General features: G+C 33.9%; 2 protein-coding genes and 1 pseudogene across 3 annotated transcripts; 2 read left to right on the forward strand and 1 right to left on the reverse strand.

The window, feature by feature from the left end:
* Window positions 1–2794: 2794 nt before the first annotated feature.
* On the forward strand, window positions 2795–4385 carry LOC112709319 (uncharacterized). The gene has a single exon (XM_025761214.2). The coding sequence runs from the start codon at window positions 2888–2890 to the stop codon at window positions 4151–4153; it is 1266 nt and encodes a 421-aa protein (XP_025616999.1). The 5' UTR covers window positions 2795–2887; the 3' UTR covers window positions 4154–4385.
* Window positions 4386–5986: 1601 nt separating this feature from the next.
* Window positions 5987–10792, forward strand: LOC112711247 (protein NPGR2). Of its 2 annotated transcripts, none has more exons than XM_025763851.3 (6): window positions 5987–6301; window positions 6790–7108; window positions 7600–7858; window positions 8065–9281; window positions 9645–9798; window positions 10255–10792. In XM_025763851.3, exons 2-6 carry the CDS (start codon window positions 6827–6829, stop codon window positions 10569–10571), a joined length of 2229 nt encoding a protein of 742 aa, XP_025619636.1. In that variant the 5' UTR covers window positions 5987–6301; window positions 6790–6826; the 3' UTR covers window positions 10572–10792. The 2 variants fall into 2 exon arrangements, with proteins under 2 accessions (XP_025619636.1, XP_025619637.1); XM_025763852.3 differs by having other exon boundaries at window positions 6190–6582.
* Window positions 10793–11534: 742 nt separating this feature from the next.
* LOC112711249 (multiple organellar RNA editing factor 5, chloroplastic/mitochondrial-like) lies at window positions 11535–16803 on the reverse strand (annotated as a pseudogene).
* Between the last annotated feature and the right edge of the window lie 946 nt (window positions 16804–17749).

Genomic DNA, 17749 nt, shown 5'->3' on the forward strand with positions numbered 1-17749 from the left:
TTAATTTAATTTTTTATATGATAAAAAATATTAGAATATTCAATAAGTATTGATATTATTGTATTTATATAAATTGATAACAAAAATTCAAAAAATATCATAAATTTTAATATTTGTCCTTCTAATTTCTTTTTTACATATTTTATAGGATATATATTCAATTTTTATACAAAATAATCATAAAAAATCAAAGAATTGATGCATTTTTAAAAGGAAGGCTAATATTCAAGAAGGATAACATATAAATTTTACAATATCAATACCTGTAAATAGTTTTTTTACTTTAATGAATCACGAAAAAAGTGAAATACAACCTTCAAAAGTTCAAAGAGTTGCATCTGATGAGTTTGACCTTAATTCTTTGAAACGAGACCCTAGAAAACAGTTTCAAATTTGGCAATATCACCTAAATTAGAGAGATGAAGTTAGACAAGCTTATCTTAAATGGGTCCATATCAAAAATATTTTGATAATTATCTTCTATCTGCCCCCTCCCTCCAAAATTTTGTTTCAAGCTCTGCCACTGGCTACTAACAATATAGACAACTCCGTCTAATTGGTAAATACGATTTGGATCGTCCTCCATGTTTGCAGTTTTAAATTTTGTGGTGTTATTGTCTAACGTTTCTCTCTTGGGTGTAGTTTGAGAGTGGAAGAAGTTGTGAATTGTAATTTAAAACAATTAAATTCAAATTGTATATATAGACACACAATTAGTAAATCGAATATTCGAATCTACTTCATTCGATTTACATAACACTTCATTTCTTATAAATTGAAACTATTCAATTTGATTTACTATAGGCTATAAATCGAAGCCTTTTAATTCAATTTACCATGGATCTTAAATCAAAACTCATTAATTCGAGTTATTTGGGACTATTTCACTAAAACAGCTTTTCACAGTAAATCGAAACTAATGAATTTGATTTATTAGTGTACCTACTAATTCAAATCCAATTGATTATTTGATTTACATTAAAAAGAGTGTAAATCAAATGAATTTGATTCGATTTATATAGATATACAGACAAAACATGCATGTAACCTGTTTGCATATAGTTCATCTAATATGAGTTTCCTTTAATTTTTTTAATTTAAAATTACCGAATTTAAATTGTTAATTTTTTTGAAACTGAATATTGAATAAACATAATTAATAATATAACTACAATAATACGACTACGTTTATTGTTATAAAATTAGATAAAATTTTTTATTTAAATTATATTTAATTAAATTTTAAATTAAAAAATAAAAATATTTTAATATAATTCAAATTATACGAAAATAGAAACAAATTTTCTGTATCAATAAACAAATTCGTTTATTTTAATGAAGTTCGCCGTTGCAGTAGACGAACTTTAACAAAATCTATAAGTTCACTGATGTAGCGGGTGAACTTGCTCCAACTTTAGAAAGAAAAAGAATTAAAAATAAGGATAAATTTTTTAAAAAAAATATTTTTTTTTTAATTTATTTCGAAAAATTTTCCTGTATTTATGTTACAATATATTATATATAAGACCTCTCACAAAATAATAATAATAATAATAATAATAATAAATTTTACACCGACATAGAGGCAGGTAACAGAAACAGTAATAGAAGCCGGGTTGAGTTGACAAGAGCTAGCATTTTTTTTTTACTTTAACAAAGCTAACTAGTTTAATATATATATATATATATATGTATATATGATAAATATTTCAATATTTTTTTAGAACATAATATACATATTCTATAATTCAGCTATTAAATTATTAGTTATATATTATGTATTAATACATATAGTATTTAACATATTTTTAATCTATATTTGAGTTGAATGCTACTTTAATTTCTAACGTTTCAAATGTTTTATTTCAATTTCAAAAAATTAATTTCAAACGTCTTATTTTAATTCCAAAAAATTTTAAGCGAATTTAATGTTGTTCTATCGTTAAATTTGACTCAAACAATTCACATATCGAATAAATAATAACATTTAATTTTAGTATATAAATAAAATTGATCCACCAATAATTATTAATATAAATTTTTTATTTTAAAGAAATGAGGATTGTTTTTAAAATTTAGTTTTATACAAAAAAAAAATTAAGAAATATTATAAAAAATTAGTTGTATCTTTTTAACTTATAAAAAAATATAACTTAACTAATAACGTTATTAATGTTTATATCAATAATTTCATTAGCTATTAATGTCAAATGTAATGGAATCACATTGAATATATTTAAAAAATTTTGGAACATAAATAAATTATTTAAAATATTAAAAATTAAATTAAATTTTATAATTAAAATAATATTTTATTCTATTTTATATTTTAATATGTATTGTAGTAGTTGTTATTTTATATATGGGTAAGATGGTTATTTTTTTAAGTATATTTTATATATAAAAGATATGACTTAAATTTTAAAATTTAAAATATTTTAATACATTTTTAAAACATTTAAAATAATTTTTACTTTAAAAAGAGCATAACAAAACTTGGTGGCAATGCCTAACTTGGGCAATGGCCAATTGGAGAAGAGGGAACATGGTGTACAAATTAAATGGCAAGTAGCAACGTAGCTATAGGCATGTGAAGAAGTCTCAAATTGCAGAGTACATGGTTTTTGAATAATGTTGAAGAGAGTTTTTCCTTTCGTGTGAAAAGCAGGTGCACCAAACGGTACGTGAATAATTGTGCTACAATTATAACAGCGCTATTTTCATTAAATGCTGGAAGCAGTTAGCAGTTGAGAATCCATTAATGCAAGCTGTGGGGTATTCGCTTATAAAATCCTCTTCATGCTTAAAGGATACTTCACTACTCTCATCCCCAACGAGGATTGGAGAACAAACATTGAAGAGTGTGTGTGTAAGTGATCGAAGAAAAATGGTACGAGTTGACAAAAGAGTTGCAGCAGTGTTGCTGTTGCTGTGTGTTAATGCTTTTGTGGCCAATGTTGTGGTTGCAAGGAATGTGGCGAGTGTGAATGAGGAGAAGAACTTCGGATTTGGAAAGGGAGGTGGTTTTGGAGGAGGGTTTGGTGGTGGTGAAGGAGCTGGTGGTGGTTTTGGGGGTGGCTTTGGAGGTGGTGCAGGCGGCGGGGCTAGAGGTGGAGGAGGCTTTGGTGGTGGTGCAGGTGGCGGTGGGGGACATGGACTTGGAGGAGGTGTTGGTGGTGGGTTTGGTAAAGGAGGAGGGATTGGCGGTGGAATAGGTAAGGGTGGAGCATTTGGTGGAGGCGGTGGTGCTGGTGGTGGTGCTGGCGGTGGTGGAGGGCTTGGTGGAGGACATGGCATTGGTGGCGGTGCCGGTGGTGGATTTGGGAAGGGTGGAGGTCTTGGTGGCGGACATGGTGGTGGTGCTGGCGGTGGTGGAGGGCTTGGTGGAGGACATGGCATTGGTGGTGGTGCCGGTGGAGGGTTTGGTGGTGGACACGGTGGTGGACTTGGTGGTGGACACGGTGGAGGACTTGGTGGTGGACATGGTGGTGGACTTGGTGGAGGACATGGCATTGGTGGTGGAATAGGGAAGGGTGGAGGACTTGGTGGTGGTGGCGGACATGGGTTCGGTGGCGGTGCCGGTGGCGGATTTGGAAAGGGTGGAGGTCTTGGTGGTGGACACGGTGGTGGATTTGGTGGTGGTGCCGGTGGTGGTTTCGGAAAAGGTGGAGGACTTGGCGGTGGTGTTGGTGGAGGACATGGAATTGGTGGTGGTGCCGGTGGTGGGTTTGGAAAGGGTGGTGGACTTGGAGGTGGAATTGGCAAAGGGGGAGGATTAGGTGGCGGTGCTGGTGGCGGCTTTGGAAAAGGTGGTGGTTTAGGTGGTGGTGTTGGTGGTGGATTTGGAAAGGGTGGTGGCCTTGGAGGAGGAATTGGCAAAGGTGGTGGTTTTGGTGGCGGTGTTGGAGGAGGCTCAGGTGGCGGCATTGGTGGAGGATTTGGTAAAGGTGGAGGTTTCGGTGGTGGTATTGGAGGGGGATCTGGTGGTGGCTTCGGAGGAGGTGGAGGTGGAGGTGGAGGTGGAGGTGTAGGTGGAGGATTTGGTGGAGGAGCAGGAGGCGGGTTTGGTGGAGGAGCTGGTGGGGGAGCTGGTGGCGGATTTGGCGGCGGTGGCGGAGCTGGTGGAGGTGGTGGCATTGGATTTCACCACTGAGTGCTTTTTACGTTGCATGCAATGCATGAAACTTTATTATATCATCATATATACTATTTTAATTAATTTGTTGCACTTGCAATATAATTCTGAATTGGTTTTTGTCAAAAGTTTATGCATGAGAAAAATATTTACGCTCTAATAATATTTTGTTATAATATTCATTGATGTACTTCTCCTTGCCGATATTAAAGTTTAATGAAAGAATAGACATTTTCTTCCCTTTTATGTATCTTACGTTGCCAATATATGAGTTAATGTTTCTGTCGTCTCCAATTTCAATCACAAACATAAGCAACAAAGTTACAATTCTTGAATGTAATACCTAGGAACATAAATTTGAGTGTAATAATACAGCACTTGATATAATCCCAAAACCAAGGAGTAGGATCAAAATGATAAAAAAAAAATTTAAAATTATTTCGTAAAATAAATGAACCGTGAAATTAATTGATATATGATGGTTTCCCCTGTGCTGATAATTAAAAAGATAAACAGAAAAACGGCTCGTCACTGTCGAATATGTGGGTATGAAAGATCATTTTCTAATAAGTAGTACGTAGGATTTACTTGGCAAAAATTGAATGAGTACGCGCTTTCAAAAGTTTGTGTATGACGTTTTATTCTTCACGGCACAATATTTTATCTTTTCAACAATAATAATAAGGAAGAAAAATTTATTATTTGCGTAACCAGCTAACAGATCTTGTGAATTGTCCTTTTCAGTTGCATTCTAATCTTTATGTTATAAAATTCTTTTTTGTTCTTAAAACTTAAAAGTGAAGAGGAAATAGACAAAGATGATCTGCTTCTTCTTCATGTTCATGGCTAATTTGGTTGTCACGAGAAGTGACTTACAAAAGTTATTATTTTTAATTAATATGTAGTTAATATTGTAAATTTTAAAGTTAAATTTTAAATTTAAATAATATAAAAACAAAATAGTAATTAATATTTGATAAAAGTAGTTGGTTTCTTAACATTTTTTTATATTCATCAATAAGGTTTGGACTAAATATGGGATCTACTAATTATAAGATCCACAAAAATATTTTATCAATATAATGGTAAAAATCAATTAAAAATAGTTGAAATTTACAAATTCTTTTCCATCCTTATTCTCATTGTGTTTCTTCCTTTCGAGGCGAAAGGAAATATATATGTAATGAGAATATACACCTGTGATATATATAGTTAATCAAAAATTTTTAGATAATTAATAAATATTATTAATTTGGATCAACATTTGATTAGTAATAATTTATACTTATATTTATAAATGTTTTTTAATCAGACATTTATAAGAGTTTATATATATAAATATATAATTTATATTTATATTTATTAAAATTTATACATATAAAATAATAATATTTATTTATTAAAATAATTTGATATTATCACTAAATACTAGTCAAAATTATTAAAAACTGCCGGCCCTCAACATCATTTAAGTGTCATATGATTACTTAAACGAAGAATCGTGCCTTTCAGGGGAATATTCAGAGTTAATTTTTCTAGAGAAATGTCTGTCAAACAACTCCTTAATAAATAATTCACATAGAATGTGAGAAATCACAGTGAAAGGAAAAACAAGAGGAAAAAAAAATATTAAAGAAAGGACAAACAAAACAAAATAAAAAAAGAAATTCACAAGGGGTATGTGAGTTTTCAATTTTATATATGGTAACATATATAATATGGTGACCCATGTCATGAAATAATAATTAATAATTCAATGCACTGTCATGTAATGAATATTACTGAACTAGTGTTTGAATTGAAGTGAACAATCAGACAACTGATGCAAACATTGAAACTTGACCAAAAAACAGACAAAACATTGTGGAAAGTACTCTCTTGCAGCTTTGGATTCTTGCTTGACAAGTGAAAATCATGAAAGGGGACACATTTTAATTTTCTTTTCTTCTCATGCCAAATTGATAATTACCATTTTAGCGCACTCACTTGTTTCTTTGTCTTGGTGGGGGGCTCCATTTTATGCCTTTTCTATTATTGAAAAGCTACTTTTTTCTATTTTTACCCCTTCTTTTTTCATTTACCTTCAACTTGTTCTTTTTCATGTTCTACAATCTTTCTATCTGTCTATGTTTCTGACAAAGAAGGTTTTCTTCCCTTCAACTCTAGGTTAGTAAATCATACTCTTTTTTCTTTTTCACCATTTTTCGTTGCAATATTCAATTCATAGTTTATATATATGGTTGTGTATATTAAAAGCTTATAAATTCTTTGCTTCTTGGTTTGTTTTGTTGATTTGTAATGTGAGAGAGTGAATTTTTGGCCAAATTCTTTCATGGGGTCACTTCATGTAAAGTGTGAGGAATTCTCAGTTGTTGAAAAAGGAAAACTATGATTCTTAAAGCTGAAACCTTGTCATGTACTCCAAAGCAAGTGCACGAAAAGTGATGGTAAAAGCTGATATATCGTTGGACTCAGAAACAGAAATGCACATGTTTTCTTGTTATGTCGTTTTCAGTTTTTCACATGAATGTTTGATGTATGTATATATGTCAGGGACACACAAAAGCATAGGTTATATATACAAGGTATAAACAAAGATACACTTTTGAAGTGTGTTGATTCTTGATTGTGTTCTATGGTTATTTATGCTTCAGGAAAGGGCAAAGTCATCAAGTTCAATGTTGTGGAAGAATGAGAGTTATTAGGAATTGGATTGTAAGTAAGAAGAGAAAGTTTCTTGGGATTGAGGAGAGATTGGAGAAGATGATCAATTGCATGCGTTCTGGGGAACAGGTTGCTGTTGATGAGATTGGTGGTTATTCATCAGAGTCACTTGCAACAAGGGACTATTCAGCTACAGCGAGTGGCTATTCATCTAGGCCTGGTGCTGCTGAATTTGATCCAAAGTTGGATAATAGCAACATTGAAGAAGCAGAGTCCACACTTCGTGAAAGTGGTTACTTGAACTATGAGGTTTCATTAGTCTGTTTTTTAAATCTTATTGGTTGCGCATATTGAGTGTGTTATAGGAACATGCAAGTATTTCGGCTCCGTGGCTATTTCCATGAAGACATCTTCATGCGAAGATGGTATTGCGAACCTATAAATAGTTCAGTGAAACATATCAAACCATCTAACGGTTTGCATTGTCATATTCATATGAAGACGTCTTTATGGAAGTAGCCACCTATTTTATGAATTTCTTCCATAGAATTTGAGTGGAACATAAATCTGCAAAGCAGACTGTAAAAGGGTACCACTAGAAACCTTTATCTGCTTTTATTTCCTTTTTCTTTTTTATCCCTTTCTGCTTCCATCTAAGGCTGTTGCAGTATGTTATTATTTTTTCCCCCTTTTGATGACGAAAAAGGTTTTGTCCCAATATTTGTCATTTGATTTTATTGATTGAGATGTCTCCTCATTATAAGATGAAACTAAATGAGTAAATGACCCTTTTGTCATAGGAAGCTAGAGCTTTACTAGGAAGGCTTGAATATCAGAAGGGTAATTTTGAAGCTGCACTTCATGTATTTGAAGGAATAGACATTGCTGCTGTTGCTCCAAAGATGAAAATTTCTATATCTAGAAGATGTGAACGGAATATGAATAGACGCCGTTCGTTGAGTGATGCAGCGCCTCCTATGTCCATTCATGCTGTTAGTCTACTTCTTGAAGCTGTTTTGCTCAAGGCAAAGTCATTGCAGATTCTTGGAAGGTTTCAAGGTGCCTCTTTATTCTTGGATTCATTTATGTTTAGTTAATGAGAAAATCAACAAATTCATATTATATTGCTAGTTACATATTATGTTGAATTTCTCATCATTGATTCAAATTTCGCACTTTGCTTTCTGGAATGCAACCTGAACTACCAAGTAAATTTCGGCTAAGTTGCAGTTCTGATTTCATTTGTGAATTTATGAATTTTGCAGAAGCTGCTAGATCATGCAAGACTATTTTGGACACTGTTGAATCTGCATTACCTGAAGGATGGCCTGAGAACTTTGATTTAGACAGAAAGTTACAAGAGACTATAAGAAATGCTGTAGAACTACTTCCAGAGCTATGGAACCTTGCCGGCTCTCATCAACATGTCATATCATCATTTAGGAGGGCCTTGCTTTATCCATGGAATCTTGACATTGAAACAACTTCAAGAATTCAAAAGGAATTTGCTATGTTTCTTCTGTATAGCGGCTGTGAAGCGAGTCCTCCTTCGCTTCGCTCTCAATTGGACGGTTCCTTTGTCCCAAGAAACAATATAGAAGAAGCTGTTCTCTTGCTTCTTATTCTGCTGAGAAATTCTGCTATAGGAAGCATTGAATGGGACCCTTCAGTAGTTGATCATCTTTCTTTTGCTCTAACTGTTTCCGGGGAGTTCAAGACACTGGCTCAACAGGTTGAGGAATTGCTTCCGGAAACCATGGAGAGGAAAGAAAGACATTATATTCTAGCACTTTGTTACTTTGGTGAAGGTGAGCACATGATTGCTTTGGATCTTTTGAGGAACTCTTTGAATGATAGAGAGAACTCGGAGTGCGAACAGGAGCTGCTTCTAGCTTCAAAAATTTGTGCAGATAACATGGTTTGTGTTGAGGATGGAATCAAATATTCTTGCAAAGCAATTTCTCAGTTGGATGGAAAGTGCATGCAAGTGGTAGCAATTGCATATTGCTTACTAGGTGTTCTGCTCTCATCGAAATCAAGGTTGATAGCTTCTGATTCAGAGAAAGTTTTAATGCAATCCGAAGCACTGAGGGCTCTGAAAACGGCAGAGAGAACGATGAGTGAGAGTGATCCTTACATAGTCCTTCATCTTTGTCTAGAATACGCCGAGCAGCGGAACTTGAGCATTGCTTTTTGTCATGCAAAGGAACTGGTTAAGCTTGAGGGTGGATCTAGTGTTGCTGCATATGTATTACTTGCAAGGATTTTATCAGCTCAAAAGAATTTTGTGGATGCAGAGTTGGTTATTGATGCTGCCATAGATCAAAGTGGGAAATGGGATCAAGGAGAGTTGTTGAGAACCAAAGCGAAACTCCGGATTGCACAGGGAAGATTAAGGAGTGCAGTGGAGACATATACTTTCCTCCTTGCTGTGCTTCAAGTCCAAAACAAAAGTTTGGGCACTGCAAATAAGGTTATGAAGGTATACAACATTGAAAGATTAATTACTTTTATTCCTTAATTGTTCAAATTATTTAAAGTAAGCTTGGCCTTAGTTCTCATCTTTAAGAAGAGGCACAAAGAACAATCATTAGGAATTCTCATATTTGGTTTCAGTCATTACCAAAGTATAAGATTATTTTTTATGGGTATTTTTGTAAGTAAATATTTCCCTTTTTATATATCATTTTTAGTGCTCACTTCCAAGTTTTGTTTTGCTTTTTTTTAACCAGTTTTTCATAGTATTTTCCTCCTTTATTTGAAACATAGTTTTGAATCTTCAGTTTCACTCTAGCATTTGAGATATGCAGAAATTTTATGGCATCTCTTATTCTGTGTTGTACAGAGTAAGAGAAACCGCAACAGAAATCTGGAGATGGAAATATGGCATGATTTGGCCAACTTGTACATTGCTTTATCACAGTGGCGAGATGCTGAAGTTTGTCTTGCAAAGTCTAAGGCTATTAATCCTTATTCTGCTTCTAGATGGCACTCCACAGGTAGTAAATTCATGCTTTCCTTCTATTCTATAGTTCTATGGTTCTTTATATGGGTTTAGTTTTCTTCTGGTCTTTTATCTTTGAAAATCTTTAATCTTGGTTCCTGAAAAATTTTGATGTAGATTATAGGGTGCAAGTTTTCCTTAAGCCATTTTAAATTAAAATTTTTCACACTACTTTATTCAAAATATATTAATTATATTATTCATGGATCCTACCGACTTTTATGTAAGTGTGTCTAAAGATAAGATATTAGACTTGTGTCTATACAATAAATCTTGAAGAATGGATATTGTCACTTTTATTTTGATAATCTCACTTTTTTTTTACAAATTTATGTATGCATATAATACAAAAAAATTATGTGTAAAGTGAAGTTATAAAATATGGGAGCAAAATTATCCTTTTCTTAAATCTTGATGCTCCAAAACTCACAAGTTGGGTGTTACAAAACAGGTTTACTTTTCAAGGCCAGAGATCAGCAGCAAGAAGCATTGAATGCATTTAGGAAAGCACTAGACATCGAACCAAACCATGTGCCAAGTTTGATATCAACAGCATGTGTTCTGAGACAGCTTGGTGGCCAATCATCTTCAATTGTGAGAAGCCTTCTGAGTGATGCACTAAGGCTTGACAGAACAAACCCAAATGCTTGGTACAATCTTGGACTGCTCTACAAACATGATTTGGGCACATCTACATTGGAAGCTGCTGAGTGCTTTGAGGCTGCTGCTCATCTTGAAGAAACTTCTCCCATTGAACCCTTTAGATAGCCAACTTCACCACAATTTTTTATTTCATTTTATTTATTTATTTATTTATTTTGTTGTCGTTGAAGATGTGTGATAAGTTATAGGTCTACTTGTAAAGCTTTGCTTTTTGAAGAATGATATATGTAGCTAGTAAATTTGTCTAAAGATATACCCAACACCAAAGTAACAAAAGTTGCATTCTTTTTAGGCTCGATATTTAATAACTTCGAGCGGGTTTAAAAGATACCAACATTAATTTATTTTTTTTTACCGTGTTGATATTATGTTAGTCGTGTTTGTTAATACGGTATATTATTTATTACCTCGTTTTTAAGTCTTGTTTCATAGATGTAGTGGGAAAAGGAGAGGGAAAGGAATAGAGGACTTTTACCCTTGAACATTTCTGTCTCACATTTTTTGTTCTTTTTTTTATTTGAGAGGGGGGGGGGTCTGGTTGGTTTCTCAATGGCCTACATATAATACAGAAAATGCACAGCACAAAAAATGTGGCATTTAAGTATATTACAACAACACGAAGCATGATATCTTTTAGATCTTTTAAGAAAAGTACTTGGTAATGATGCTGATATGATCCGAGATCTTGCGATATCTGCTGCTTTTCTATAATTAATCTATCCATAAGTGTTGAATTATTCGACTACCAAATTTTCATTGCGATTCTAAATAATAGCAAAGTAAGAAAAACTCAAAAAAATAGACCATTTTTATTCAGTTAGATGTAAAAGTTGAAAATAAGTATTAAAAAAACTATTGAACAATAAATATCTACGAAACTTTTCTTAATTAAGAGATGTTATTCTTATTTAAAAGTTTGAGATTGATTCGATGTTATATAATGATTAATCAATCTCAATTAAATTATTTTATTTGCTAAAATTTCTCCCGTGCATGGGATCGGATTCAGTATACTAATGGTTAATTAAATAGAAGAATGACACCAAAAAAATAAATATCCAGAAATACTTTTCTCTGTCAAACAGAACAACCTAAAGAAAGCCATGGCATTAGAGACTAATTAAACGTTCAAGATTCTGTTGATAACAACTGATAAGATAGAAAGCTACAACAGATAGAGTGATAAGGTTCAACTACAAGCAGTGTCCAGTGGCTTGAAACTGATTATGCATCCAAATGCAGCACTAATATTTGTGCATGCAGCAATTGCATGATATTATATATACACCCATCACAAACTGGCTCTAGTTCTTTAGCGCGTGTTTTCTTTTCGGCGAACATACCTTGTTCTGTCATTGTATCTTGGCCTATCCTGATGCCTTTGTGGTTGTGGCTCCACCCTTCTCTGTCTTTCAGGTGATCTCTGAACTATCTCTCCATTCACAAATAATTCACCTGCACCAACTCAATTTTAATACAATAATTAACCTATGGATATCATTATTATGAGAAAGCGGAGAACCTTGATAGCAGAAATCAATAAGATGAACAAATGTTGAGAAATTTTCACAGTTGCAGAGCCTTGATGTGGATTTTAGTACCACTGATATCCCAAACAGATTTTTTTTTTAAAAAAAAAAAGGGAGACAGCATTTGCGTATAAATCAAGGACACTGCAAAATTCGAAATTAGTGCAAACACAGAAGATATACAAGGATCAAGACGTCTTGCTGGAACTATGAACTTAAGAAACTATACAGAATTCAATATTTTATTATTATATTGACATTCAACCGTAATTGCAACCAAACAAAAACGAGATATCAAGTTTTGCTGTGTAGTATCAACTCCAATATAATTCTGCAACTACATAAAATTTGTGAAGCAGAACGAGAGGAGAGAATTTTTATGTTAGTCCATTAGCATTCAAAGCTAGACATTACAGAGTGTTATTAGCTTTGCCAAGATGGACTGCTCGCGGCTGCCATTTAGCAAGAGTAATTTGATGATCATTACCTTTATGAGACATTGTAAGTACAAGAGAATACAAGGGATACTCTATGTTAATTAGCATTTTTAAAAATTTGGCATTACTGGCCTAGAAGATCACATAAGGACATTTCCCCAAATGTGTGTTGTGTTAGGGGAGACTCGAACAGTCTCACATTGCTTTTACACTGCCCTATGGCATTTCTTCGTGCAATTATGTGTTCGACACTTTTGGAGAATCTTGGGTGTGTCCCACATCACTAGATCACTTTCTTTTGATGAGGTTTCAAGTTTTGGAAGAAAGAAACAGGTAAAGTCATTGTGGTAATGTGTAATATATGCTACTATATGGAGTATATGGCTAGAACACAATCAACACACCTCCAGTGATAGATCCTCAGGAAAAGTTATTGTTAGGGATAGAATTAGGCATTTAGCATCTATGCGGTGTATAAAGCATATGGACTTTTCAGAGGACTTTCCTCTTTAGACATGATTAGAGATTGGAAAGCTATGTTCCATTGAGGTCTATGGTATTTGTTTGTCTTTTTTCATTTGGTTTTAAGAGGATATATCTTTTCCTTCACTCCTTTGTAATGTTTCAGCTGTACACTAATGAAAGTCTTTCTTTTGTTATAAAAGAATAAAAACATTAATGCAAAGCAGAAAAGGAGGAGAGATAATTTCTATTAGTCCATTAGCATTCAAAGCTAGACATTACTCACAAGAGTTATTACCTTTGCCAAGACAGACTGCTTATGCATACAGCCTGTCTACATTATTGGTGTGTTTTTTTCTTTGCATGTCTCACTCCTAGTTTCTAGCAAGAATTCTATCAATCACTATCTTTTACATGACATTTCAAGTAGAAACTATAAATACATGGGTTCAACGTTAATCCACTTGGACTGCTGGCCTAAGGAGAGAGAGAAGGGGAGGGGGGCATATCAAGTTATTCTATATGTATCAACTCCAATAATTCTGCAAATCCATAAATTAGGAAAACAGGAGGAGGAGAGATATTTTATGTTAGTCCATTAGCATTCAAAGCTAGACATTACCCAGAGAGCTATTAGCTTTGCCAAGATGGACTGCAGACACAACCATTTTTATTCAAGATATTTCAAGTCGAAAAGATAAAATACATGCAATATGCAACATTAATCTACTTGTAATTTCAAACACGTTAGCACTACTGGCATAGGAGAGAGATCAAGTTATTGTATATAAACTCCAACAGTTCCGCAATTCCATAAACTAGAAAACAGAAAAGGAGCAATATTTTTTGTTAGTCCATTAGCATTCAAAAGCTAGACATTGCCCAGAGTGCTATTAGCTTTGCCAAGATGGACTGCTGATATAATCATTTTGTTAATGGAATGCGCTTATATGAGTCTCTCCACACAAGAACACTATAACTATCTTTAGGTAAAGACATTTCAAGTATAAACAATAAAAATCTGTAAGTGGTCTCTCTGTTAGGAATTTACATGCTAGATAACATTGAGATTGTAAGAATGATTTGAAAAATGTAGGGAGAAAGCTGAGAGGGGAAAACATTGTCTCCTATCCGGTTAGATTGCTGGATTCACATCAGAGAGGTGGGTTGGAGAAGACAGGAAATAAGAAACAGAGAATTGCATGATTCATTCATAAGTGAATCCTGATTGACAACACAGAACAGTATCATATTGAAATAAGAAAAGGAATACCACTATAGGACTAGAGAAGAGCCAATTATATTACTAAGTGTATCAACTCCAATGATTATGCAATTCCATAAAGTAGCGGAACAAAACAGGAAGAGTGAGTTTTCTCTCAGTCCATTAGCATTCAAAACTAGACATAAAGCGGAGAGAGTACTAGTTTTGCCAAGATGGACTGCCAATGAAGGGAAACATGTAGAAGAAAGGGGTGTTACACAAACTGCATTTAAATGTAAGAATACCAGCTTCCGCACAGGTCTGGAGAAGAAAAGGAATGCTAGCACTACAAGTCAGTAGAAGAGCCAAGTATTTAAGTATCAACTCCAACAATTTCACAACTGCATAACTTAATGGAACAACAAAACAGGACGGAAATTGTCATGTCGGACCATGAAGCATTCAAAGCTAGACATTAATAGAGTTATTAACTTTCCCAAGATGGACATTAATAGGACATTTGGCCTTTGATTAGTGGTCCTTGGAAAGATATTAATTAGTGTGCCTGGTCATTCGAGTAATCGTCTACTCACAAAGAGAGGAAGGCAGAGGAAATACAACTTTATTTGGAATCAGCTCAAACCATGGTTTGAGACTAAAAATAGCATGAAAATGTAATGAGACACGATTTTACTAAACTTTCTGAAATGAATTTGAAAATCAATTTGCAACCATCAAGTCATGGTTTGAGGCATGTAAACTGAGAATCACACATGTGAGTATACAAGTGTTTTTGGATTTATAATTCAGCGCAGACATAACCCATCTCCATAAGGTAAACAGTCTTTGATAAGTTATGAAGAGGCATAATAAAGACTATACAAAGCCTGATAGTAAAAATATGTTTCATCTCCACTGATCTGCATCTCCAGAGTATATAAAGTGCAGAATAGTAAAGAGAGACATTTGATGTAAGTCCATATATATTTATATAATAAGCTTGATAAGTTATAAGACAAGCTAGCTTCTTTGAAATGGACTGGCATATTTAAGAAAAATAAATAAATGAAAGCAAAATGAAAACACCCAATAACTCCAAAGGGAAAAAAGCATTATGCATCTATGAAACACTCAACCATATCCTAAAGACTACACAAAATCTGATTTCAGAAATCTGTTTCAGCTCCACTGATCTGCATCTCCACAAAGCATACAAAAGCACAGAATAGTAAAGAGAGACATTTGGTTTAAGTCCATACAAAATGAGCTAAATATTATATCAAGGCAAATCTAGCTTCTTTTAAATGGACTTGTATCATTCAGAAAAATTAATATCGGAAACATGAAAACACCAAGGCTAAAGCCAGATTTTCAAATGAAAATGCACAAAATCGTATAATATGCATTGCAGCATAATATAAAAATGAATGAAACATATATTTGTTATAAGTACACATCAGTTATCACACACTATATTACTCCATGAGAAGGAACCCAATTTCATAATCAAATAAGAGAGCTTTGGATTAGATTGGATGCTCACCACCATAGTCCTTATGTTCAGGATCAACATACGAATCTGGGAGGACGAACAGAACTCCATTCACCCCTAAGCATAGAAATGAAAACATTGAGCATAATGAAAGGTAACACTAAGAAAAATCAGTATAACTCAGCCACTCAAATGCTTGCAGTAACAAACTATAAACCTTCTAGCTTATTAGATGTCTCCTCGTCAATCTCGCACCCAAATCCAAAGTACCTCTCACATGAGACGTTGTAAATCTTCTTCTTCGCTTCCTCTTCGCTGAAAATCAAACCAAAAATATAACGTCCGTGAATCACATAAAATGTTACCATTATAAACCAAACAAGTTATGAAACCGAAACAGACACCGTCATTCCAAAAGAAAATAAAAAAAAAATCACAAGGGCAAACATTGTTCTCCCGACACCCAACAATAAAAGCGTAACAGAAGTTCCCATTTTCATGGCCAAAAGTCACAACAATATACCACTAAATCCGACACAGCAATGACTCTAAAGAACTTCAGAAATCCCCAAATAAAAAAAGTAAAGAAAAATATTTTTGTTGTTCACCTGCCAAGGACTTTGGCGAGGGTTTGGACATAGCAATCGATCATCTGCTGCTTGGTGGCACCTTCGCCACCTGGCTTGTCCATGACGATAAGCCAGTGCTGGTAGTCGCATCCCGGGAACAGAGGCGCCATCTCGGTGGGAGGGCGGTCGCTGAACGACGACGACGACGACCCAGAGTTCAGGGGAGAGTAAGCCGAGTCTCCACCTCCGCCGGCGCGGTTCACTCGGCACCGGATCCCGCCGAATCTGGCGGCGGGAAAGAGAGCCGGGAATAGGGGGCGAGCGGTATGAGGAGAAATGAGGGAGCGGCGCGGAAGAAGAGAGGCAGGTCTGGGAACGGAGGCGGCGGCGGCGGTGGTGGATAGGAGGCGCATGACGAAGAGGCGTGAGGCAAGAGCCCTTGCCATTTTGGATGAGAGTGAGAGAGTGAGGAGTGGGGAGACGGGTTTTAAAGATTAGGGTTTTGGCCTTTTGGGCTCGTTTGGACTTTCGATTTCACGATTTATGCAAAATCCTTGGCCCTTATTCCAAAATTCAAACCTATTTTATGGGGAACTAAATGCCATCTTGAGTTAGGGAAGAATGCTAGACGACCTTTACTAATTTGTCTATTAACTAGTGTTAAACTCGTGTAATATACGGGCTTATTTTTTAATTTTATATAATAAATAAAAAATAATATTTTATAATTATAAATTTTTCAAGTTTAATATAATATTATCATTGTCATTATATAATAAACATATTTAATATGTTATTTTATTTTTATTTAAAGTAAAATACAAATAAAACGGTTTAAAGTCTATAATATTCTTGAACCATAAGAAAAGAGACCTGAAAAAATAAGAACATATATAACTGTAATAATAGCATATTAATTTTACATTAAATTGTATATTATAAGCCTAATAAAAATTTATCAACAACCTAGTATTTTACTAATTTCATTAGAAAGGTAATTGGCATATGATGTTGTGCTCCATGTTACACATTTTATTTCAAGTATAAAAGTATAGTTAATAAATTAGTTAATCTACGACAAATATTTGTATAAAAGTGAAAATCATAATATGTTACTAAAATGAAATTACTATTTTCTTATCTAAATATTATTAAAAACTTTGTTGAACGTGACATTTGTTGTTGATGAGTTTGGATTACTGTCTTTATTTAGAATTAGAATGTTCAAGCAATTGCGACTCTTAATTCTTGAGAAAATAACATAAAGTTGCCCATTGGTAAACACTGACTTTGGCAAGTAAAGTCCTACATGCGATAATGATTGACCACATAGTGAAATACCTTGGTTTCAATGTTTTTCTTCTCATATATAGTATCCCGTCAACCAATAATGTCTAAGTTGCATTCTAAATATGTTTTAGTTTGTTAACACTATTAGATATCAATAGTATCACAAACAGTTTTCTCAATTAATGACCAAACCTCGTTAATAGCTACAATGAATTTTCTATCGTCACACAGTAGTCCCATAAAATAGAAAATATCTTAGAAGTTAGGATATGTAATCCCATTAACTATCTTAATAGACTC

The sequence above is a fragment of the Arachis hypogaea genome, chromosome 9 (assembly GCF_003086295.3).
Source record: "Arachis hypogaea cultivar Tifrunner chromosome 9, arahy.Tifrunner.gnm2.J5K5, whole genome shotgun sequence".
NCBI lineage: Eukaryota > Viridiplantae > Streptophyta > Magnoliopsida > Fabales > Fabaceae > Arachis > Arachis hypogaea.